This window comes from Lissotriton vulgaris, chromosome 3_1 (genome assembly GCF_964263255.1).
Source record: "Lissotriton vulgaris chromosome 3_1, aLisVul1.2, whole genome shotgun sequence".
In the NCBI taxonomy this organism is placed as follows: domain Eukaryota; kingdom Metazoa; phylum Chordata; class Amphibia; order Caudata; family Salamandridae; genus Lissotriton; species Lissotriton vulgaris.
In genome coordinates, this window is record NC_141689.1 from 1,511,323,132 (window position 1) to 1,511,348,924 (window position 25,793).

Consider the following 25,793-nt stretch of genomic DNA (forward strand, 5'->3'; position numbering starts at 1 on the left):
CCCACTATGCCACCCTAGTTTGGACCCAGCCATGTGGAAATCAGTCTTCACCCAGCTCCAATGGGGACAGTCCAGGGCAAATTGCCTTGACAGGTCCTTCCTGAACCGGAACAGAAACCCCCCAGGACTGGTTTCGCACTTATTCAAACCCACCAGAAAGGTGTAGTTTTATTGAGGTGGCACAGTTAACACAGGGCAACAGAAGGAAGGTGATCGATGGAATGTCCAGCAAACTGGACTTGATATCCCCGAAAAAACTGTAGTCCCATTCAAGCAGGTCTACAGATGGCGACACTGGTGCCGATGACTCCTCCCAAAGAATCAGTTGTGTTTAGCCCACAAGGAATGGTGAACTTGGCTGCATCTTGCATAGCCTCGGGAAGGAAAGCACAAGCCTCTTCATGAACAATTCGAAGGATTTGAGCCACAACAGACATGGGTGTTGAGGCCTAAATGAAAAGTAGCATTCACTGACCACAAGGCGAGAGTGGAGGATGAAAAGAAACGCTGCAAAAAGTGCTAATACGTTTTGACTCTGTCAGGGGAAATATTGAGGAGCCCATTTGGATTCACTTTACTTGCCGAGGCATGCACCCTCATACTTTCAGGGGTGTGATGCGGAGTAAGCAAATCCAGGTGCCCGGGTACAGGATGGTGGTGATGGGCAATCTGGCAGCTCTCAGGGGTTACCCTAGGAACTTAGGCCGGGTACCTAAAATGTCTCCGAAGAGGTCTGACCAGGTTGAAGACTAATACATTGGTCTTAACCTCCAGACATGGGAGCTGGAATTCAAGCATCTCCGCAAGCTTCTGCATCACCACAGCAAATTATGCCCTTGCTGGGCAATTTCATCACTGGTGTCACAGAGACTATTATCAGAATCCGTGGCAAAGATATTGAGGAGAAACTGGTCCCTGGTACGGGGCAAAGAGACAATATCCAATAGACTGCTCGCATTGGGAGGAATAAACAACATCAAATGTGGACTCAATCGCAGTTGGCGGGGCGCTGTCCCAGAGTCGGTCAGTACTGTGGAATGGCTGTCCTCCGGCACTGGTGAAATCAAATCCTGCTCCCATGTAGGACATGGTTTAGGGAAGGTGTTAAGTACGGAAGCTGGCCAGGGCCAGAGTGTCCAACTTGCATCAAGGGAGGTCACACTGGCAGCAATCCTAAAGAAAGGACGCTTAGCTTCTAGGGGTTTGGAGGCGTGACTGTGGCAGCACAAATAAGCGCATTAATAAGTGCATTATCGCCTCCTGAAAATCCTTAAGATGTAGGGGAGTTGCTTGAGGCCCAGCAAACTTGGACTGGCGTGGGGTGTAATCAAGACCAGGCTCTGCACAACAACTTTGGGAGCAAGCCCAGGAGGCTCTTCAATGCCCACGCAACCTCTCTGGGGATTTGGAGCATTGAGAGAGTGTCAAGTTCCGCTTGGACTTACCCAACTTATCTGAAGACTTAGACCTCAACTTGTCACGGGAACGGCTTAAAGTGCGGGTCTGGGATCTCCCCTGTGACATTGACAAATGTAGAATATTCCAGAGTCTGGCTATGAAAAGGTATGCCTGGCGCTCAAGCATGACTTGAGGGGGCATATGCACGCAGTCGCCTCAGGCCACGGAGTGATGAGTTGACTCCAGGCAGATCAAGTGGGGGATCAGTGCCAGACATTTGTCAGTGACAGTCCCACAAGGCTTAAACCCTGTTGATGTGTTAAGGGGCCTGACCTTGCACACCAGAAAGCAATTGGTTGGAAATACTTGGAAAAAAGTTGACCCCAAGAGACCAGTAGTACCCCTGAATCATTTTCTGTTGGTACAGGAAGATAGGGAATGGAAGATCGCATAGGTGGTGTCTATAAAGGTGTGTGCACGTCACTTCAACTGTGGAGTGACGACAACGCAAAGCCACTGGCGCCACCTGCTTGCATGCACAGGCACTGCTTTGAATTTTCCAGATACAGTCTGACACCTGGGGAATATTCTAAGGTGAGGAATCGGAGGTTAGAAGGCTCTATCAAAAATGGCAGTTTCATTAAAAATGGTTTCTTAAAAACTCGAATAGCTAGAATTTTGGCTATCACAGACAGTCATACCAACCAATAGAGAGACATTATTGTGAATACCTAACTACATTCTAAATCCGGAAATTCACTGCTATGATTAAGCAAGAGTTCATAGCAGAACTTGTGACATACTGTTCCTAATTCATAAAGGAATTCCAGCTTGCTCTGAATGGACTCTGCAACAGCCTGTCAGAGCTGCGCTGGAGAAGAAAACAAGCTACTTACCTGTAACTTCAGTTATCCAGTATTGGTATCTTTCATAGATTCACATGCCCGATTCATTCCCTGTCGCTGAGGCGGGAGTCCCACGGTATATAAAAAAAGCAGTGCCAAAAGTAAATTATAGTAGTAGGCCTAAATACAGGCCTAAGGCCTAGATTGCAGTAGCCTATCTACCTCATTATGCTGAAAAGACCAAAGTCTTTGTCACAGCCAATCAGCTGTCAGCACCGTCTAGAACCCTCTCTGCAGAGCCAATTCTCCTCATATTTTCGTTTGCGCTAGTGGGAAATAAGTAACCCAATATTAGAGAACTGACTCTCCGGGGAGGAGGGTGGGCGCATGTGAACCTATGAAAGATACCAATACTGGATAACTGAAGTTACAGGTAAGTAACTTGTTTTCTTATCCAGTATTGGGGTATCTTTCATAGATTCACATGCCTGAATCAGAATAGCAAGCAGTAAACCAAGTGATAGTCGGTTGCGGATGGTGGGAGACTTGTACTGAAGCAGTCCCATTAAACTATCAACAATCTATTAACAAATGCTCTACATATTGTCATAGACAAAGACTAACCAAAGTTTTAAAATGCATTTGAAACATTAGCATATATATATATATCATATGAATATGTTTGCAATCACAGTAAAATGACTTTCTTTATCAAATAACATATGACAAAATTGAATATTTGTTCCTGAATTTTTCTTTAAACAAACAGGTGTCGTAAGACGGCTTGTCCAACTGCTGCATCTCGCTGACTTGACGATTGCAGGCAGTATTGTCTGGTGAACGTGTGGACCTTTTGCCATGTCGCAGCACGACAGATGTCCTCGAGCTTCACCCCTGCGAACAGCGCTGTAGATGCTGCAACAGCCCTTGTAGAATGTGCCTTGACATTCCTCGTTAGAGGTCTGTTTGCCTTGGTATGGCAGAACTGGGTTGCCGATGCTATCCATCTGGAGATTGTAGCCTTGGTAACAGCTGTTCCCAACGTGGTTTGCCAATAAGATACAAACAGTTGATCCATTTTTCTGAAGTTCTTAGTCCTCTGTAAGTAGAATTTCAGACATCTTTTGATGTCTAATGAATGCAGTATCTTTTCTGCCGGCCAGGTTTGGAAAGAAGGCTTTCAGTTGAACTGGTTCATTTAACCCCTTCAACACTGATGACGAGCTGGGCTCGTCATGGCGTAGCCTCCTCGCACGCTGATGACGAGCCCAGCTCGTCACGTAAAGTGCGTTTTAAAAAATCTCAGCGTACGAGCGGAATTGCGCTCGCACGCATGAGGTTAAATGGAACTGAGAAGGTACCTTTGGTATAAATGAAGGGTTCGTTCTGAGAGTAACGCCATCCTGTGAAAAATGTAGGAAGGGTTCTTTTATGGTGAACGCTTTTATCTCACTCACTCTTCTAGCTGATGTCAAGGTTAGGAGTAAGGCAACTTTCCATGTAAGGTATTTGGTTACAGACTTAGGCTCGAATGGATGTTTCATAAGCTGTGAAAGAACTGTATTGAGTTCCCACTCCGGTGGGGGATGCCTAATCGGAGGATACGCTCGGAAGAGTCCTCTCATGAACTGTTTAATTAGAGATGACGAACATAGTGATGGAATGTTGGACATTTTCCTGAATCTGGACAGGGCCGCCAGGTGAACCTTTATTGATGAAAAGGAAAGGCCAGAGCGAGCCAAGTGTAGTAGGTAGGGAAGAACTTCTTCTGCTGGTGCGTGAATTGGGTGGACATTGTTGGATACACACCAGGAACAGAACCTTTTCCATTTTAGCCGGTAAGTTTTCACAGTACTTTGAGCTCGAGATCTCCTTAAAATATCTCTGCAGTCTTGCGGAATTTGAAGGTGCTCGAACTCTAGGAAATCAGGAGCCATGCGTGCAATTTTAGAGATTGCGGATCTGGGTGAAGAACCTGTCCCTCGTTCTGTGACAGTCGTGTTGGAGATGGAAAGAGGCGAATTGGCTGATCCTGAGACAACAACATTAGCTCTTGAAACCAATATTGGCGTGGCCATCTTGGAGCAATTAGTATCAGGCGGCAACTCTCACACTTCATTTTGTGCAATACCCTCGGTATCAACGGAATCGGGGGAAACGTGTAAGCATAAATCCCTGACCATCGCATGGACAGGGCATTCCCCCTTGACCTCTGTTGAGGGTATCTGCTGGAGTAAAACCAGCATTTTTTGTTCCGTTGGGTTGCGAACGAATCCAACTGTGGTTTGCCCCAAGTCTGAAAGACTTCCTGCAATTGAACTTGATCTAATTCCCACTCGTGGCAATCTGACAGGGATCTGCTGAGCTTGTCCGCCAGTGTATTCTGGAGGCCTTTGACATGTTCTGCTCTGAGAGTTATGTTGTGAAGTGTAACCCAGTCCCATAACTCTTGAGCTTCCTGCGACAGCGTCATAGATCTTGTTCCTCCCTGTTTGTTCACTTAGAACATGCTGGTGGTATTGTCCGTTCGTACTAGCACTGACGATCCCGCTATTCTGGGGAGAAAAGCTTGCAAGAGAGGAAGATGGCCCTCAACTCTAGACTGTTGATGTGCTTCTGTCTGTAATCCTGAGTCCACCTGCCCTGGATTGCAGATCTTGTAGATGGCCTCCCCATCCCTCCATGGATGCATCCGTTGTAAGTATGAACTCTGGAGGCGTCTGTATGAATGAAAGTCCCTGCTTTAGATTGTGAAACTGTGACCACCATCGCAGAGCATTTACCATGCGTGGCGTGACCTTGATAATGTCCTCGAAGGAACCCGTTGCCTGCTTCAATTGATGATGCAACTCCTCCTGCAGAGGTCGCATCTTGAGGCGTGCCAAAGGGATGAGATTTATGGCTGACAAACACATTCCCAGAAGGGAAGCAAATCGTCGGACCGAAAAAGACTTTCTTTTTGAGATTTGAATTGCCAATTGTTGCAACCGGAGTTGTCTCTCCTGTGATAGGAATGCTTTGCATTGTATTGTGTCCAGGCGTGCACCTAAAAAAGGTAGGACTTGTCTTAGTTGCAGTTGGGACTTGCTTAGATTTACAGTCAGACCCAGAGAAGCAAAGAGAGCACAACAGTTTGTCATGGTCTCTTGTACACTGTTTGTTGAAGGGCCCTTTAGTAACCAATCGTCTAAGTACGGGAAAACTTGGATTCCCCAAGAGCGTAGTGTTGCTGCTACCGGGACCAGGGACTTTGTGAATATTCTTGGTGCCGACTTGAGGCCGAACGGTAGAACTTTGAACTGATAATGGGTGCCACCCACATTGAATCGGAGATATTTGCGTTGCTTGGGATGGATGGGGATGTGGAAGTATGCGTCCTCCATGTCTAAGGAAGCTAAAAAATCTCCTTCGTTCAGGCAGTTTAGGATTTCTGAAAGAGTGACCATGAGAAAGCCATGCTTCTTGAGGAATTTGTTGAGGTTGCGCAGATCTAAAATTGGCCGCCATTCTCCAGATTTCTTTTTTATAAGGAAGAATCGGGAGTAGAACCCTTGTCCTCTTTGTTGAAACGGGACTTGCTCTATGGCATTCTTGAGGAGCATTGTTTGAACCTCCTTGAACAATAAGTGAAGACGAGGGTGAGGGGGTCCCTTGGGCAGAACAGTTGGCGGTTTGGTAACGAATTCCAGGGTGTGACCATGTTGTACCAAATCTAACACCCATTGATCGGTGGTAATTTTTTGCCACTGTTGATGGAATACAGATATCTTCGCGCCCACGGAAAGGGATAGGGATGCGGATGGCGCCCGGTTGAACTCACTTGTTCTTGCGAGTATCTCGCCCTTGATTGTTGGAGCGTCTGCAGCCCCCTTGGCGAGAGAAACCCGCTGTGTTCGATTGACGGTAAGATGAGTTATAATGTTGACGGTAGTGGGACTGGTACTGTCTGCCCTGCTGATGATAACCTCCTCTAGAAGAGTAGCCACGTCCTCTAGCGCCTCTGTAAGAACCTCGTTTGAATTGCAGGGAACCGAGTGATCTAGCGGTATCTGTGTCTGTCTTGATCGTTTGTAGGGCGTCATCAATGTGTTTGCCGAATAGAGATTCCCCGTCATAGGCCATATCTAGTATCTTTAATTGAACCTCTGGTCTGAAGGTGGTGGCTTTTAGCCAACCTGGACGCCTGAGGACGGCCGCTCCAGCCAGTTGCCTGAAATTTGTGTTGGCAATATCCAAAGCGCAGTCAATAGTTTCTGAGGCTGCGCGTTCTCCCTCTCTCAAGATCTGTCGAGCTTCTGCCCTGTGGTCTTCCGGTATTAAATCAATGAAAGCCGACATGTCCGACCACATTTGGCGATCATAGCGCCCTATGATCGCCAACGAATTAGCTGCGCGGATAGAAACTGCCGCCACGGTTGAAAATTTCTTCCCAATAAGAAGTCTACGTCCTTCCTTATCCGGATGAGTAGTGATGGGCGTGGCTGGATTTTTTGATCGCTGTTGCGCCGTCTTAGAAATATCAGTCTGGTCTCGGGTGACCCACTAGGCAGGATGGACTGTCCGATGTAGCTCGGTACTTCTTATCGATCCTTGGCAGTATTGCTGGCACGAAAGCAGGATTCTGCATGATTTTAATGCCTTCCTTCCCGATATAATCAATTATTTAAATTGCTCTAGAAATTTTTCTAGTGTCCTCTTTAAAGTCATGTAGGAAACACTCAGTTTGTTCCACAGTGACCGGAAGTTTAAATCTTTTTGAAGCCCTTGGTAAGAGATTGTGGAATCCACCTATATCCTCTGGTGGAGAGTCGGATGGTTGCGGAGTTGGCAGAGATGGTAATGGAATAACATATGAATCCCACGGATCAGCAGGGGGATTTTCAGGAAGGTCTCCTTCCTCAACTTCTTCGTCCGAGGACGTATCAGGGGTACGAGGTGGTTGTGCAGGCTGGTCTATGATTGGAGACCTAGGCGCTGAAGGTTGTCTGAGGTACTGGGTCTGTTCCTGCTGCAGAAACCGGTGGTGTGATGACCTGTTGCAGTGGAAAACGCTGTCTATAGTCAGCTAACATGGCTTGCAGGTCTTGAATGAGGGTAGGAGGTAGGTGACTTGTATCTGCCGCCCTAGGATAGTTTGCATGATGAGGAACCATAATGTCTTCTTGATAATAGTGTGCAAAGTAATCCTCCTCATCGTCATCTTGATATTTTATAATTAAGTCCGAAGGATGGTGGGCTACTCCAAAGGCTCCCTCATTGTCATCATCCTCATAGTCTCCTTCCTCGTCCGGAAGTATCGAGGAGGTGAGAAGGTGTGAGCGGAGAAATATAGGAGTACTCCTGTCTCTGGAAAGAGACAAGTTGGAAGCTCTTGAAAGCAACAGGAGTCGAAAATGCCTGCATTGCTGGTATAGATGCCGTTGAAATGATTGCCAATGCTGTAGATGGTACTGGACTCTTCTTTTTCGTCGTCAACGGCATCATATTCGACGGACTCGACGTGGGCATAGTCGACGGGGTCATCGTCGACTGGCTTGATTTCTTCGACGGGGCAGTCGTCGACGACAGATGATTTCGTCGGCGACGAAGCTGTCCGACGGTTTGATTCTCCTTAGCACACACTTTTTATAAGTTAATGCACGTATATACATGTGTTTCCACCATACATTTGACACACAAAACTGAATTTCAGTCTTGACTGCAAGATAGAAACAGCAGAGGGGACGAATAACTGTCCGTCGAAGTCAGCGGCTAAAAGCTGCAAAATACTTAACCAATATATTGGTTTCCACAATAAAAGAAGATTTCCGCATATTCACGACATCCTCACAAGAACCCCTTCGAGGGTTGGAATTATCACCTCGGAATATAACAAACGACACATTGGAGAATAGCCTTGAAAAAGTCGGGGGTTACATTCCCCAAAACGACGAAACATGTGTCGGCTGTGACGTCTCCTGAAATAAACTTCAACCACCCTGAATAAAAGGACTGAAATTCAGTTTTGTGTGTCAAATGTATGGTGGAAACACATGTATATACGTGCATTAACTTATAAAAAGTGTGTGCTAAGGAGAATCAAGCAGCTTGTGGCATCTGCCTAACCAGAAGAGGATAGTGGTTCTCTTCTCCTTTTAGCACCACTGAAAAGTCATAACCAGAGTACCTACAGCTAGGCAAAGTGTACACTCTTCTATAGCGCCATCACCTAGTAACATTACCACTAGCCAAGCAGTAAAACAGCTGTCCTCGACGGTGTTTTCTTCGTTGAATGCTTAGACGATGAGGTTCTCGTAGCGGACTCGTCGACAATGGTCTTTTTTGTGACAATAGAAATCCTAGTTGACAGGATAGGAGAAGTAATAGCAGTAGTAGGCATAGTAGCCACCAACGAAGGAGCTGAATATGTAATTGTAGTGAAAGCTGAAGAGACAGAGCAAGTCTTACTCACAGTTTTATGCTTCTTAGGATCCTTAAGGGTAGAAGGTCCTGAAGAAGCTGAAGGAGACCTTTTAGTAGAACCAGGAGTGGAGTGGGAGGTTTTAAAATGTTTTCTCCCCTCACTTGATGTTCCTTCCTGAGATCTTGCTCTTTTACTTGAAGTTGAAGCTCCATCATCATCCTCCTTAGAAGATTTGAGCCATAACAAGACTCTAGCCTCCCTATCCCTCAAGGTTTTAGAAGGGAAGGTACAGCAAATCTTACAATTTTGGGCCTCATCAGAAGGATAGAGGCAATATATACAGTCCTTATGTTGATCATCAACATGGACTCTTTTTGTCGCATGTCCTGCAAGGCTTGAACAAGGCCTTCTTTTCTGACATCTTTAAGGAAAAGCTGAGCTGGCACTCAGGGAAGACTCCCTTCCACAGACGTGCAGTGAAAATCTGAGGAGAACTGGCTCTGCAGAGAGGGTTCTAGAGGGTGCTGAGAGCTGATTGGCTGTGACAAAGACTTGGGTCTTTTCAGCATAATGAGGTAGATAGGCTACTGCAATCTAGGCCTCAGGCCTGTATTTAGGGCCTACTACTATAATTTACTTGTGGCACTGCTTTTTTATATACCGTGGGACTCCCGCCTCGGCGACGGGGAATGATTCAGGCTTGTGAATCTATGAAAGATACCCCAATACTGGATAATTGCAAGCACCGCTTTAGGAGAATAAAGGGATCGCACAGAGTGTGGTGGGGAGTGGGTGAGATGAGATTTTTATTTTTTACATTTGGGATTGGAAGGAGTGTCCACATTATGTACAGATGCTCCATTACTAGTCTTCCCCCTGCATAGCAGTTACAAGCAGGGGAAGGCTACTTTGGGGACTATGTATAACAAATTGAAAAGTACATTGCATCACCTAGCATTATCTCAATATTATCAATCAGGAACATACATAATTATAGATGTGTAACAGTGGCTTGCATAGATGTTTTTAACTAAGGGGTTGTGAGTGATATTGAATAGAAGAGAGCGAAGCATGAGTTGTCGGATGTCACCAATATCACCGAGGTGAAGGGAAAAAAAACCTGCAATTAACTTTTTACCCATCTCTAATTATATATGTTTCTGGTTAATAATTAGGGGTCGGCGGAATTTACGGAATTGCGTTACTCAAATCTCAGCGAAATGGTAAAAAATTTCTGCGAACACACAGAATTGCTCGTTCGCAATGCTTTTTTCCTGTTCGCAATCGTGGTTTGCGTGCTTGGGGGGAAATATCTCGCGAACATGCATTTTGAGAAAGCGAACAAGCAGAAAATTTCGCGAAGTCGCGGAACGCAGAATTTTGGGCAATTTTGCGTTATCCGCGGAACGTGAAATTACCAAAATTCAGTAAGCTGAACGGAATTTACTGCCCAGGCCTATTAATAATCTCGAGAACATGCTAGACTATTTACTTTTTAAGACTGCGACGTATGGAGAACTGCATTTCTATATTGTTTTAGTGGTGTCAGGCGTTTCATTTTGGGACTATTAATTGCTTTGCAATTCATTTGAGTAATTCATTTGGTGTGCGTATTTTTTTCATTTGCTTTTGCAATTAGATCGGACAAATTAAATGTATGTATTTAATATTGTATTTTTGTTTCAGCGTCTTGATGGCAGTGTCTTGTTATCTTCTAGAATGCATTTACATTTTTGTTGGATGCTTAATTGTATTATGTATTGCACAGAGAGGATCCCCATGAAATTCACCACCACTTTCTTTTTATCATTCCCTGCTTATATTTACCTTAACTCCATTGATTTCCTCCAACTCTTAGACCTATTCATTATCATTTCACGTTAGTTTTATTTTCTTTAAAATATCAATTTAACTAACCTGCTGTACGTGTATCCAGTTCAGCAAGTGATAAATTGTTGTGTTGTTCGACCAAACATGTTGGTTGGATGCAAGATAGCCACAGGCAACGTTAAAATGTGACAATGGGATTGTTAAACAAAGTGAAGATTAGATGGAGTTGCATCCGCACTTAAAATAAAATTATTTGGCTACATGTAGCTCGCTATACCAATAATGCCCTGAAGATGATGATGTTTGAAGATAAAATGAGCACAGGACTAGTGTCACCCATGAGAATAGCGCCACTCGCACTACGTGTGGTGTAGTCTGCTACCCTCCTGCTTATAATGTGTAACAATAGAAAACGCTAATTACTTTCTTGTGCTATGCCAAAGCGAGTGTCAATACAATGCAACATGAATGCTTGAAATGTTTACTAATGAGCCCTTCCATCTTGGAGGAATAACCCAAAATGTGCATTATTATTAAAACCCATATTTGAAGACCATGTGAAAGTAGTTTCCTTTAAATAGATTTGTTAAAACTTAAACCTTTGGATAGTCCGGGACCCGCCCTACCTGCGTACGTCTTAAAGCATGCCGCCACCTATGGCATTCTGAACCCAGAGTTTATGGCTGATAAAGCCTCCCGCCCCAACCCCTCTTCTCCCCCTTCACCCTCACTTGACTTAGAGACCACTCTTAAATGGTATTATTTAAATACCAGGTCCATGGTCAAACACCATATGGACATATTCTTCCTGCTTCAGGCTGAGCAACCTGATCTTTTACTCCTCACAGAGACTTGGCTCAATGCAGACTCCCTGCCCGACATTTTAGCAGCAGTTCCCTCTAACTACTACATCCTGCATGTTAATAGACCTGCTGACAAAAGGGGTGGGGGAGTTGCAGCGATTATTCACAATACCCATAGATTTTCTCTCCTACCGTCTCTGGAGCTCATAGGATCTGATAACATGACTTTCAAAATGGACACCAACAGTGGTTCACTACTTATGATCCTCATCTACCGTCCCCCTCAAAACATGCCCACATTTGCGGCATCTTTAGCAGAACATCTTGCCCCTTTAATAATCAATCACAAGAAAATGTTGCTGCTTGGCGACTTTAATCTTTGGTTGAACTCTACTGAGCTGGATACTCAGGCAGCTGCGCTGAAAGAGACTCTTCTAGATATGAATCTTACCCAACAGATACACCTCCCCACCCATGAAAAAGGGCATAGCCTTGATCAAATTTGGTCACAGAACATTACTCCCTGCATATGGTCGGATCACTTTCTGATTCATTTTACTATCACCATTGCAAAAAGTAGAAAGCAGCCTTTTCAGAAAGGAGGTAAAGTCAGAATATGGAAGAACGTCGACATCTCTGCCTTTATTGACACCTTAACTTCATCCCTTCCCCCATTTGATCAGGACATTGAAGGGATTGAAGAAGCCTTTTCCAGCTGGCTACTTCAGGCAGCTGACGCACATGCCCCTTGTTCTAACTTTCTCCGCTCCCGCCCCAATGACGCTCACAGGTGGTTTACACCTCATCTGAAAGCTTTAAAACTCGAAGTTCGTCAAAAGGAGCGGAAGTGGCGAACAGCGTACTCAGAACTAGATAAGGCCAATTATTGTAGGGCCCGAAAGGATTATCAGAAACTTATCCAGAAACACAAAACCGATTATTTCTCGGAAAAAATTCATTCTGCAACTGCCGCCACTGCCGAGAGTCAGACCCACTTACCGCTCTCACGCTCGAGGAAGGGGGAAGCCATTGCCCACGCCGCTGACGCCGCCAAGAGTCGAGGGACATCAGACTCCGCGCCGCCGCTCCGGGAGACTCCAAATCCCGGCAGGCATCGCGGCGGCGCGTCTGAGTGACGCGGCTGCGACCAGGGAGCGCCAACAGAGGCGCTGAAAAGGAGGAGCGACCCGGCAGAGCGGGGGAAATCATTCTGCAACTGCCGCCACTGCCGAGAGTCAGACCCACTTACCGCTCTCACGCTCGAGGAAAGGGGAAGCCATTGCCCACGCCGCTGACACCGCCAAGAGTCGAGGGACATCAGACTCCGCGCCGCCGCTCCGGGAGACTCCAAATCCCGGCAGGCATCGCGGCGGCGCGTCTGAGTGACGCGGCTGCGACCAGGGAGCGCCAACAGAGGCGCTGAAAAGGAGGAGCGACCCCGCGTCGCGGGACGCCCGGGGCTAAGCCCGGGCAAAGGGCGGGCCGTCTGAGGCCGTCGGAGGAGGCCGGGCTGGGCCCAAAACATTGGTCTATTTGCTGTCCCCCATGTGGTTTTACGGACTGGTAGGGATCCTGATTTTCTCTATTACCTTTGACTGTTGAGCAAGTGCCTGAATATTGGGTTATTGCTTCTGGTCTGTCACAATCATGCCTAGTGAAACTAGAAGTAAGGCAGCTGCGGGCGGGGTCAAGTTGATTGGCACACTTGACGATTTTATTGTCCGTACACATACGTTGATAGATCAGGGAATAGTCCTAATGGAGAGGAGGGTGTCCCAGGACCTGGCGTTAGCGAAGAGGTCCTCTATGGGCCACATTGCGCAGGCACGTACTCCAGGACGTCCCGCTGCCCAGACTACTTCTGAGCTGACTCTTGTTGAGGTCCACAATAATATGATTACTCAACCCGAGCTTCGGGACTCTGTTCAAATTGATTCTCAGAAATTGGCACCTTCTGGTAATATTTTGATTTCCCCACAAATAGATACCCAGGTAGAAAATTCGATTGTTGATTCACAAGGGGCAAGGGAGGGAGCAATCCCAAAAAAAAGGCATACTCAACAAATTCCTAATCAAAATAAGACAACTGTGACATCTGTACATAGAATAGGACCTGTACAAAGTACAGAACGATTAAGTGGTATTTCTGGAGAGGTCGCTAGGGAAGGAGCAGTTGGTCCACTAATAATGCCTATGACCATCATGGACTCTACCCTAGATGACACACTGGCGGATATATTTAATAACAGTTCGTCTTCTAATGGCACTGTTGCAAATTTAGACAGGGAAGATCCCAATAAAGAGAGGGAGGACCCCTTCATAATAACACTAAAAAACTTAATTAAAGCCCTGTTGTGCCCTTTGGAAATTAAGCTCCAGGCTATGGAATTACAATTAAAAGCAATGCACACGGATATAACAGCCCTGAGCTCGACTACAACCAAAAATGCCATACAGCCAACCCTTCCTCAAAATAATTTACCATTAACAACAATAAGTATAGCAGAAGTAACTAATCCTGCTTTAAAAGCACCTGCACCAAAACCGTGTATTCCAGTGATTAGTAAAAATTTAATTAAACCTACTCCAGCTGTAGAGGTAAATAAATCAACTATTCCAACTAGTTCTGTCGAAAAACCCATCCAAGATAGACAGGAGAAACGTAGAGTGATTGATTTACCACCAGATGCCTGCCCATATGTAGTCATTCTAACGGGTGTCCCTGAACTATCTACTCAAATGAAAGAATCATCTGGGCACTCAAAAATAAAGTGTTTTATTGGTTGAACTCAAACCACCCCCTCCCACCTAACTTGTATAGTAACTTAAAGATGGTGGAGCGTGTCCCTTGGGTGGGGAAAAGTACAAAAAGACTACAAGGGGACTGTGTGGTGATAACTTTTGATAACCCGAGATCAGTGGAATATATTTGTGAAAGGTCTAAGGGTCAAAATGGGGCAACAATTGTGGCAAGGCCGCTTTCTTTCTTTTACATGCCTGTGCAGCATATGGATAATAGATGGAGCTGGATGAGGGGCTCAAACTCTGCACAGGGAGGATGGGGAAACAAAACACAACATGACTCAGTTCATAATGCTTGGGGAGAAGAGGTAAATGATGGTTGGTCTATAGTTAAACGAAGGAGAGGGGGAATAAACTATTCAGACCAATACCGACATAATGAATGGAGGGACTTCCAACAAGCTCCGTTCCCTACTCCTTGTTTCAATCGATTCAGCAACTTGGAGGCTGTAGATTGACAGTTTGATATCCAGGTAGTAAAATCCCCTGTGTTTTTACCCACCCTAAGTAACCCATTGGATAGTCCCGGGCTGACTCTTCCACTTGCTGTGACCCCAAGGCAGGAATCTGGAAAGAACTTAATACCTGCAATTGATGTATTAAATGTGGCCAATATCTTGGGAAATGAGGTTGAAAATTCCAAAGAAATGGACACCAGAAGTGTTGAAAGTACGCATCGGAAAAAAGATACATGTTCCTTAATGTTCTGGAATGTGGCAGGACTTAAAACAAAAATCACCAATCCGGATTGGGAGGGAGTGATAAGACATAGAAATCATGGCCCTCCAGGAAACATGGGCCACTGACCAGATACATTTGAATGGTTATAGAACGTTTTGTACACCAGCGATTGGGGCTAGACATGGGAGACCAAAGGGTGGCTTGATAACGTACTTGTCGAATAGCTTAGTATATGAGAGGGTACGCTTTTATTCTAAGTGTGAGTTCTACCACAAATTAGCAATAGACACCAAAACTGGATTGCGTTTTGTAATTATAAACTTTTATAATAATATTCCAGTTAATATTTCACGTGATATTTTGAAAATGTTAGCGATCGACCTACAGTGTGAGTCTGATAGCAATGGAAAGGAGGTAATAATTTTGTGGGGGGGTGATTTTAACTGTCCATTATGCACAAAAGGCTCTAAAGGAATTTGTGGTATAATGTTGGAGCAGGATGTTAATTTACCACATTTTAAACACACAGAGACCGGGGATCTGTTGAACGAATTATTATTTGACCATGATCTGGGATTTGCTAATGAATTAACTGAGCAGTCAATACCATTTCACCCAACTTCTATTGGGAGGGGAGCATCCACCACGATAGACTTTAGCCTCTGGTCTAATGGTTATGGTCATAAATTAGTTAGTTATAAAATAATGGATGCACCACTCAGTGACCACCTACCGCAAAAAATTGAGATGGAGAACCTTTTCTTGGCCTCCTATAATGAGCAAATACAGGTTGTCCCAGACATTACATTAGGTAGACAGAATGGGTACACCCTCAAGTGGAGTAAGGTGGTACCTGAAGACTTTCTTAAAAAATTGTTAATTAGATGCCCAGAAAATTTTGAGATCTGTTTAGATGAGGATTCCGATAGTGAAAGTATATTAGTAAATTTTAATATTATTGCTTTCACTATCAAAGAGAACCTACTTTTAGTATCAAAAAATGGTTTAACGAAGGGTACAAGATGGTTTGATAAAACCTGTACTAAGGCTCTAACAGATCTTAAACATGCATTACATAAGGATCCGCGTGATGCTGTAGAGATAAGAACCTTAAGGAAGGATTATAATGAGGCCCTAAAAAATAGAAGAGAAGCAATTAAAAAAGGAGTATGGGAAGAACTTTGCACAGCCTCACAAACAAGGGATGCATCCGCCTTCTGGAGGGTGGTAAACGCCCCCCTACCATACGAAAATACCAAAGCACGGTTGGAAATTGCGATTAATGAGGATAGTTGGGTCACGCATTTTTCCACCTTGTATACGTCAGTAGTGAGTTAAGAAATACTGGGGTAAACACAGAAGGCGAATCAGTTGAGGAGGAAAGTGAACTTAAAGTAACACTACCAGAGATTGTTGAAAGCCTGGGAGCTACCAAGGGCGGAAAAGCGGCGGGCCCAGATGGAATCCCAGCGGATTTGTACAAGTCAAATATCGAACTATGGGGCCCGATACTTGTACAACTCTTTAATGCAGCTCTTGTAAGGGGATTGAACCCTTCCTGGTTCACATCAATTATCGTACCCATTTACAAGAAGGGAAACAGACAAGATTGTGCCTGCTATAGGCCAATTTCCCTTCTGGATTCGTCAATAAAGATCCTTGGTAGAGTGATTTTAGTTAAATTGCAAAACTGGGCGGAGGAGGCGGGGGTAATTAGTGATTTACAATTTGGATTTCAAAAAGGCATAGGAACAATAGAGCAGGGATTAAATTTGTTCCTGATTCAGCAGAAACATACTGTGATAAAAAGGGAGCGCCTATATTGTGCATTTGTTGATCTTACATCAGCTTTCGATTGTGTGTCCCATAGTAAATTATGGGACGTGATGTCACAATTGGGCGTGGAAAAGCCGATAATCCAATTCTTAAGGGACCTATATGCAGGAGCATCAGCTGTTGTACGTTTTGGCAAGAAGGGGGAATGTACCAGATCTTTCGGAATAGGCCGAGGAGTGCGCCAGGGGTGCGTACTGGCGCCCTTCCTATTTCTTATTTATATAAATGGTCTGGAAAAGTGCCTGCTGCAAGAGTGTGTGGACATGCCTAAGATCGGAAAGAGATTTATTCCCACACTCCTGTATGCAGATGATGCTGTTTTGATGGCGCGCACCCCCATTGCCCTACAAAAAATTTTAACATCTTTTAACCAGTTTATGCTCGATCTTAATTTAAAAATAAACTGTAGTAAGACTTTTTCAATGAACTGTGGCACGCGCACCAAAAAACAAATGAAAACAATGTACATAAATAATGCCCCCTTAGAAAGAACATCTACCTTCTCATATCTTGGAATTTTGTTTCACGAAACTGGTACTTGGTCAAGTGCGGTGAAGGTACGAACGCTCTTGTTCTCTAAGACAATCATGGCATTAAAAAGTTTTACACGTAAATTGGGAATGAAACCAATCAGGGAAATTTTAACTGTGTACAATGCGACGTGTGTATCTGTGGCACTGTATGGAGCTGGCCTCTGGGGTTATACCAATATAAAGTCACTTCAGATAGTCGAAAATAAATTTTTAAAGAACATCCTATCACTTCCAGAGAGTACAGCGAACTCTATATGCCATGATGAGTGGGGGATCCCCTATATAACGGACACAATCAAAGTACAACCCATCTTACTATGGCACAGAGTATGGACAGTGAACGAATGTGTATTAAATCGAGCCATAATACAGGATGTCTTAAAAATGGGGAGAGCAAATGTAGTTGAATGGCTAAATTACATCAAAACGTTTCTTAATGAAATAGACCGTTCACTCTATTACAATGATCCGCCTTCCATGGCAAATATTCCTAGGAAAGACCTGAAGACACTGTGTATGGAATTCCTCAAAAATAGAAGACAGCTTGATGAATCGAATAAAAATACTGTCACTTCTCATCAATTAATTTTAATAAGCGACAAATTACAGCCATACTTAAGTTTATATATGTGTAATTTTGATAGATTACTTTTAACACGTTTTAGAGCTAACATTGTTTTTAGATTATTTACTTTCCCTGTAATGAATTCATGGTCCAAAGAACTCCCTTTATGTCCCTGTGATGAAATATCTATGCAATCGAATATACATGTTCTATTTTTTTGTAAATTCTATACGCTGCCCCGCAGAAAACTGATTGTCCCCATTTTAAAGGAAATGAATGTGAACAGATGTCGCCTAGCATATTTAGTACTGCAAAAAATGGACAATGTTTTTACTGTGGCTTCATTAATTGAGTATTTTAAACTGGTTCTTAAATTTAGGAAGTCGCTTCGCTTGAATGAACTGTAATAGTGTAAACACTATGTATTGTTTTTAATATCCTCCTACATTGATGTAATACTGTGCAATGTAAATGAAATATGACTGCTGTTGCTTTTATGGTTATACCTTTTTAGCCGAATAAAGTACTTTTTGACTTTGACTTCTAAATTCCCACAACAAATCAAGAGAACTGTTTAACATCGTGGAAAGTCTTAGTGGCAGCGACAGAACTTCTCAACCTGTGGCCCCCACTCAGGACCTCTGTAACTCATTGAATTCCTTTTTCTTTAATAAAATTTGCACCATAAAACAAAGTATCCTCCCCACTCCATCCCCTTCCCTTCTGGCTGACACCTATTACAACTCTTCAACTCTGGAATCTCTTATCCTCATTGACGGCGCCACTCTATCTAAACTCCTTGCCAAGGTCAAATCAGGCTCCCCTGATGATATCTGCCCCCCACATATCTTGAGAGAAGTGGGAACTACCATTCCTGAGGGCATGCTTTCCATGCTGAATGGATCTCTCTCACAGGGTAAAGTCCCGGACAACTTTAAAAAAGCCCTTCTTATTCCCCTGATAAAAAAAGCCGGAGCTAACCCGCTGGACCCGCTTAACTATAGACCCATATCATTGCTGCCTTACTGTGCCAAACTACTAGAGGCTCATGTCTGCGACAGTATTTCAAAATTTGTGGAAGAATCAGAGTATCTTGCACCCAACCAGGCGGGTTTCCGCCCTTGTCACTCAACTGAAGCAGTTATCCTTTCGGTGCAGAATACTTTGAGGCGGAATGCAGATAAGGGGATCCACCAGGCTCTGGTGCTGCTAGACCTCTCGGCTGCGTTCGAAACGGTTGACTATACCATCTTGGTCAACCGTGTCGAGCAGGCAGGTCTCAGGGGCCCTGCGCGGAGTTGGATTCACTCATTCATTACTGGCCGCACTCAATCTGTTAGATTGGGTTCTTTCACAGCTCCCACCATACCTACCATCTGTGGAGTACCTCAGGGCTCATCTTTGTCACCTTTGCTCTTTAACTTATACCTACGACCCCTTCTATATTCTATTAGGAAAGCGAAAGTTACCATCTTCAACTATGCAGATGACTTGCAGCTCATCTTCCCCTTAAACACCAAGGACTCAGTGGAAGATTTCCAAAACACCATGTCTCACATCCTGAGTTGGATGAGCTGCAGTCATTTGAAACTCAACCCAGGCAAGACTGAATTGGTCTTGCCTGGGCAGAGTGCTCTTAGTTGGAACCCTAGCTTCTGGCCATCTAGCATGGGAGCCCCCTGTCTAAGTCATCTTCAGTTAAGAGCTTAGGAATCTTTATCAGCGAGGATCTCTCCCTGAAAAGACAGGTAGGTGCAGTTGTGTCATCTAGCTTTTTCCAACTGAAGAAAATTAGGAAAATTGCCTGTTTTTTCTCTCCGGCCGCCCTCACACAGATTGTCATTTCCCTGGTCCTGTCTAGATTAGACTTTTCCAACAGCCTCTATCTTGGGCTCCAAGCTGGAGAGCTAAAACGCATCCAGCTGGTTCAGAATCAGGCAGCCAGACTTATTCTGAATCTATCTAAAAGGCAGTCTGTTAGATCAGGGTTAAAACAGCTACACTGGTTGCCTGTTGAGCAGCGAGTAGCTTTTAAAACCGGGTGCATTTTATTCAAATCCTTACATGATTCTGGCCCTTCATTTATCAGAGATCTATTCAACAGATATAACCCTTCCCGCAATCTTCGGTCCATTCACAAATCCCTTCTGATCGTCCCTTCTTACAAGAGGAAGCGCCTCGGAGGTTGCTGCTTTGACCATCTTGCAGCTACCTTCTGGAACTCTCTTACCCTTCAATTAAAACTGAGTGACAACATCCTCAGTTTCAGACATTCCCTTAAAACCTGGCTTTTCTCCCAGGCGTACTGCTGAGCTGCCTCATCTCTACTTTTAACTGGTGCGTTGTGTTCCTTTCTATAGCGCCATGAAGCCCCCGGGCGTACGAGCGCTTAATAAATTCATATTAACATTAACATTAAATGCTGTGGTTTGTTGTACACAATACCTCATGAAAGTATATTTTGTTGGATGGACCGGACATGGGGTAGTTAAGTGTTACCGGCTCTAATACAAAATAATATTAAACAATGGCGTTTAATAAGGAAACACACCATGGCAGATGTTTTTTTTTTTTAAAGGATCCAGCAACAGTGAGCGTGAGACTGATTTGTCATCTTTTTCTCTCAACAGATCAAGGTGCAGAGTTGTGAAGACACACTGGATATTGCAGTTTGGTGAACTCAATCTGCCAGTCTAGTCCTGGACCAATAGCCTCTTTGCTTTCTTTCCTCTGCACCATTTCTTTCAGCTTGCACAAATTATGTTGCAATAAAATACATGAAGAGTTTCTGTTGACACTTATGTCAAGATAACTTTATTTACTATATACAGAAAATCACAAGTGCCATTAAAACACTTAGCAGAAAAAAGACAGTAAAATCGGTCTCCTAACAACCCATAAATTACATAGTAATTTCCCAGTCTTTTTTTCAGTAACCGAGCGCTGGATAAGTAATATAATGAAGCAGGGGTAATACAGCTCTTCAACATGCTGGCCTTGCTATGAAGACATCATGCGAGGAGCTATGCTCATCGACATCAACTCTTGGAACAGGAGTTTGCAGGCGTAGGGCATTCGTACCAAGGAAATCTGAAACAGAGGAGACATTAAAAATAATTACTACTTTGTAGAAATCACTACTTAAAGCAGTTGGGGAGGTGATAGTGAATCCAGAAACGGTGCCCACAGCAGTCAAACAAGAAAAACATTACAACAAGCAGATGTAACTTTTTAATCAGAACACAATCAGCAGCATCACTAGGAATACACGGAGTTGCCATTTCGATCTGAAACAGTCATATAGCCAACACCATCCAACCAAAGCAGAGGAGAGCAATGGCACAATGTTCGGCAGGTCAGAAGAATCTACTGTGATCAAGTCCAAATGACTAGCGATTCGTGAATGGAGTCTTCGTTTTACTGCACTTAATTCTCTGTATTTCCAATGAAAAGAAAGCCAAAAATGGACTCGAGAACAAAAGGCATCAATCGCCTTGACATGACCACTGGATCCTGGCATATATCATTTTTAGATTTTTATTGTGTTGAACTTTGTTGAGCTTTTTTAAACAGAAAAAAAGTAGCTTTGTAACCTTGATGTATGTGTCCCCTTTTTAACTATGAATATGGATAACCCAATGATGTAACCCTAAATAAGTGGGCATTATGGTACACAATACGAAAAAATAAATACAAAAGACAAGTTGACTTGTGAATGGTGTATCAGACAAATATTCAAGCTGCGCTCAGTTAATCATTATGCGAAGGCAACAATCTGCCATGGTTCCAGGACTTTTCACTGCAAGAAGTTTAATGATACATGCAAATGCCAGTGATTTATCAACTGTGAAATTATAAGGTATTTGCCCTCTCCCTCACTAACTACTTAACTGTTTTAAAGTTCCTTCGCCATTCTAACACATGCTTTGATTGTTTTGTGAGAAGTAGCAATGTGGGCTCCTGGTTTCTTATGAGGATTTTTTTTTATCTGACGAGTATCCACCATCCCCTCTTCCCCCATTAACTTTATTTTTGTTTTATTAACAGGGCGCTTCCATCTTATTTTTTGTGTTATGTAGTAGGTTGTAGCGGTTGTGTATCAAGAGGTTTACCAGCCACAAAGTGCAGGCGGCGCAGACAATGCATATTTTCTGCCATGAACATATCCATATTTTAATAATAGAGAGAAAGTGGAGTTTTTCTTTTTTTAGGTAATGTAAAAATGAAGTTCCTGAGATTAAATTAAACAAACCATATCAAGGTAATTCTTCTAATATAACAAAGTACTGATTGAGCGAGTTTAACCATAGTAAAAGCCATACATCTCATTTCATCGTTTTTTTCCTCATCCTGTAACTCCAAATATATTTAGATTTCTGCACAGCAACCATTCCTTGTCTCAACTGCTGGAGAGTGGTGTACAGAAGCAGAGCTAAAGCAGTCCATGGGCAGTCAGCAAGCAATGACCATTCAATAAGAACAAAGTCACTCCAAATTTGAGACAGAAGAGATGGTCTGCAGCCATCTTCTGGAGATAAATCCAGAAGGGAGAGCCTTCTAAATGTAGGGATGATCATAAAAGTATGCATTACTCAGAGGGAGAGTCCATTTTAGGATGTAGATCTGAAATGTGGTTGTTTTTTAAAGCCTGCAGTAAGATTCAGAAAATACTTGCTGCATACCAAGTTTTAACTGCAACATGATTTGAATAAAAAAAAAAACAATTTAGGACTGATAAAGGAGACATGTAGACATTCTTGACTCCAGCTGTGAAAAATTCTAGGAAAATTCAGTTGAAACTACCAAATGAAGTTGAGAAAAACTACTGAAGTGCCCCAACGAGTTTAAATGCCTAGTTAGCAGTGATTTACCCAATAGGCTGAATCTGAAAACATTTAAACTGTTAACAGCTTCATGTTTTTTACATAGAGATGTTGGAAATACAACTGGAGACACATTATCGGATGCGATCTTCTAACATAACAGCCTACAACATACCTGTGTTTTGTTCCGGCATCCTCTGCATTCATACGTGTGAGTCCTAGTGTTGGCTATGGACATTAATCCACACAGGTTGCACACATGGACTTGGTATGGGTCTGAAGCTTCAAAAAGTCGTTCCCTCAGGAACTGTGCTGCTCCATGAGCAATCTGACAATCACGCTCCATCTCTCCAAAACGAAGACCGCCATCACTAAAGCAAAGAAAAGACAGTTTAAAATTTGAGAACGCACTAGGTGATAAGAACTCCAAATAACTGTAGAACTACCGACATTTGAAAATATTGGAAATTAAACAATATTGTGAGGCTTAATCTAGTAACATAAGTTATCAATACAAAAGGGAAATAACAATGGTTTCATGTACAGACGTTTAGACAAGACTGTGGCACCAAGAGAAACGTACACAACACATTAGGCAGTACCGCAATACCAATTAAATGGGGTGTTGATGGAAGTGCTCGCCCACAAAATGTGATCTCAGATGTTCCCGAGTCAAAAGAGAAACTGGAAAACATACACAACCATGTGATTCAGAGAGACAAAGAACTGCTGTGCTTGATTCCAATAGCAATGCAAAAGGGTCCTGTGAAACTTCTTCAGAAACAATTGCCTGCGAGACGTTACACTGGCAATCTATGGGTGTGAGAAGGCACATTCTCGATGCAAGCTCTGACTGAGCTATGACACTGCCCAACAGAGCACACTCCAAAAGCTAGTTTCAATGACTACAAACTTGCCTCACATTGAGCAGCGTAACCTAAGAAACAAGGCAACCAACCCCCTCTAGGGAAACAAGCACCAGAATCAAAAGTAGAAGTTAGCTAAAACTGGAAATTCTATTAAGAAATATAAAACGGAAATGTAGGAAAATGATACAGGAGGTCAAAGGAAATGATGAAAAACAAACATTTCCGTTCTTCATTTTTGCAATTCAAGTAGATTGAAATACCACATGTTTACCTCCAGGGTTTGCGTAGTATCCACTAAAAGTCACTGGAGTGACTCTGGCCAAAATGTTTCTAGAACTTAGAGGGTCTATCTTACTTACTGCCCCAGGATAGTAATATAGATAACATGCCTGGTGGTCACCTTTATTTCGCTCTCACTTCCCCAACCCTTTATGAAACACTAGGACTCTCTCTCCTAACGCAAAATACTACTATGCAGCCTTGCCCCTTCAGATAAATTCCTACCAAATCTGGAGTTAATCCTAGGAGGTTACCTTACAAGCAGGCCGGTAATAACGTGTGACATACAGATTTAAATGTGGCAAATTCATACTCAACGATCATCTCTGCCCATTCATCGAGGGACTGGGTTTGTTTTTTTATGGAGCTTGACCACCTACGGACAGGCAGGGTCATTAAAAGGTGAGAGAAGTCTGTTACTTCCAGCCGAATACATCTTAAGCTCATTAACCACAAAGAGGTTCTCAGGCAGAAAATACTCAATATTTCAAAAACATAAAAAATAGAGGAGCACGTTCTTGATTGTGGAGCAGATCTCATTAGACCTCCCTATCAACATGGCTTTAATTACGGTTCATTAGCTAAAACAGTTTAAACAGTATGTAAGGCAATGAACCTTCGAATGTTGGGAATACTTAGCGGGCCCAGTCCATAGAAATGAGCAGGGTTTCCTGGCTCACTAACGGAAGCTCTTAGTGCAATTGTTTGAGGTATTATGGGTAACAAGCCAGTCAAAAACACAATACAGCTAAGAAATAAAGAAAGTACACGACGTAAACACAAAAAAAGATTTACAAATATTCAAAAAGAAATAGGGGGAAAAAAGTTTACAAAGTTACTTAAAGCGGACAGTCAAAGGATGCACGTCAAAGCACCACTGAATCCAGGAGCAGGAAGCTCAGGGTCACAGTAACCTGGAGTAGAAAACTGATATTTGTTGCAGTTGACCACCCCCCCCCCCTCCCACACACACACTCTTTAGTCCCTTTTTTTAGCTACTAGATGCTGATTTTTGACTCACAGTGCACTGAGGCCTGCTAACCAGACCTCACTGGAAGTGCTCCTTTCCTAAACAAGGCATTATCTAATTGTGGTACAATTGACAAAGGGCACAAGCATCCCTGTAAGTCCCTAGCATATTGTACCCCAGGTACCTAGGGCATGGGTGTTAAAGCGGGGCCCTAAGAGATGCAGAATATCTTAAGCCACCCTAAGGTACCCATATACAAATTCCACAGACTGCCATTGCAGGCTGCATCACATGGTGCAAACCATGAGTGAAGAAATGGCACTCCTGTGTGTCATGCCAAAGCCATTGCATCTAATGTATGCAAGTCACTACTACAGCATCCTAAAGGCAGGGTGCATTATATTTTATGCAGGAACATATCTGCATGAGTCTAGTTCTATTACTAGATATTGCAAGACAGCAGTGAAGCCATCTTAAGGTATGTACTGGTCAAAACGAGTCCCTCGGTTGTATAATGGCATCACTGAAACACATGATGTTTGGTATCAAACACCTCGTATTAATAAACCCACACTGATTCCATTGATGGATCTATTAATACTTGCTTCCAGAGGGTACCTTAGAGGCACCCCCAAACCCTACTAGCCTTCTAGTGTGCTGGCAGATTGGTCCAGTCCAGCCTGCCACCACAGACAAGTTTCTAACCCCCTAGAAGGTCAGAGCTCTAGTTTCAGAGGACAGAAACAATGCCAGCTCTGGGGAGAAGCGTTATCACCTCCTTTCCCAGGAAGGCTGATAGATCAGCATATCAAGGCATGAGGCTTCAAAGGCATCTGTCACCTTCGATATATGACCTAAATCCTGCCTAGACACGGGGAATGTCACCCCCTGCACTGGCCCATCTGGCATCAAGACAGGCAGGAAAATTAGCTATGCAGGAGGTGTGCTGCACTGCCAGACTGGACACACCGTTAGGGTGAACAGCCTGAAGTAAACACAAATTTAGAAATTCCACCATCATGTGTGTGGGGGAATACGGAATTATGGGACATGGTCATCTGGGGGTGTCGTGACCCCAGGGGTAAGTAGCCCATTGGCTAATACCTCTTACTCCCCTGTACACCTCTAAATTGCGTATTTAGGGGACCCCCTGATA

At 43.6% G+C, this 25,793-nt stretch overlaps 2 protein-coding genes across 3 annotated transcripts in view; one reads left to right on the forward strand and one right to left on the reverse strand.

Annotated features, from left to right (window-relative positions):
• IGFBP7 (insulin like growth factor binding protein 7) overlaps positions 1–21,399 on the forward strand; it is a 144,900-nt gene extending 123,501 nt beyond the window's left edge. For both annotated transcript variants that reach the window (XM_086961975.1, XM_086961976.1), the window contains one exon: positions 20,327–21,399. In XM_086961975.1, coding sequence (XP_086818101.1) covers positions 20,327–20,346 — 20 coding nt within the window. In that variant the 3' untranslated portion in view covers positions 20,347–21,399. The remainder of the gene's footprint in view (positions 1–20,326) is intronic.
• POLR2B (RNA polymerase II subunit B) overlaps positions 20,482–25,793 on the reverse strand; it is a 131,586-nt gene continuing 126,274 nt past the window's right edge. Inside the window, exons 24-25 of the mRNA XM_086961974.1 lie at positions 22,695–22,890; positions 20,482–20,786 (exon numbers count right to left, since the gene is read on the reverse strand). Of these exons, the coding sequence (XP_086818100.1) occupies positions 20,697–20,786; positions 22,695–22,890 (286 nt within the window). The 3' untranslated portion in view covers positions 20,482–20,696. The remainder of the gene's footprint in view (positions 20,787–22,694; positions 22,891–25,793) is intronic.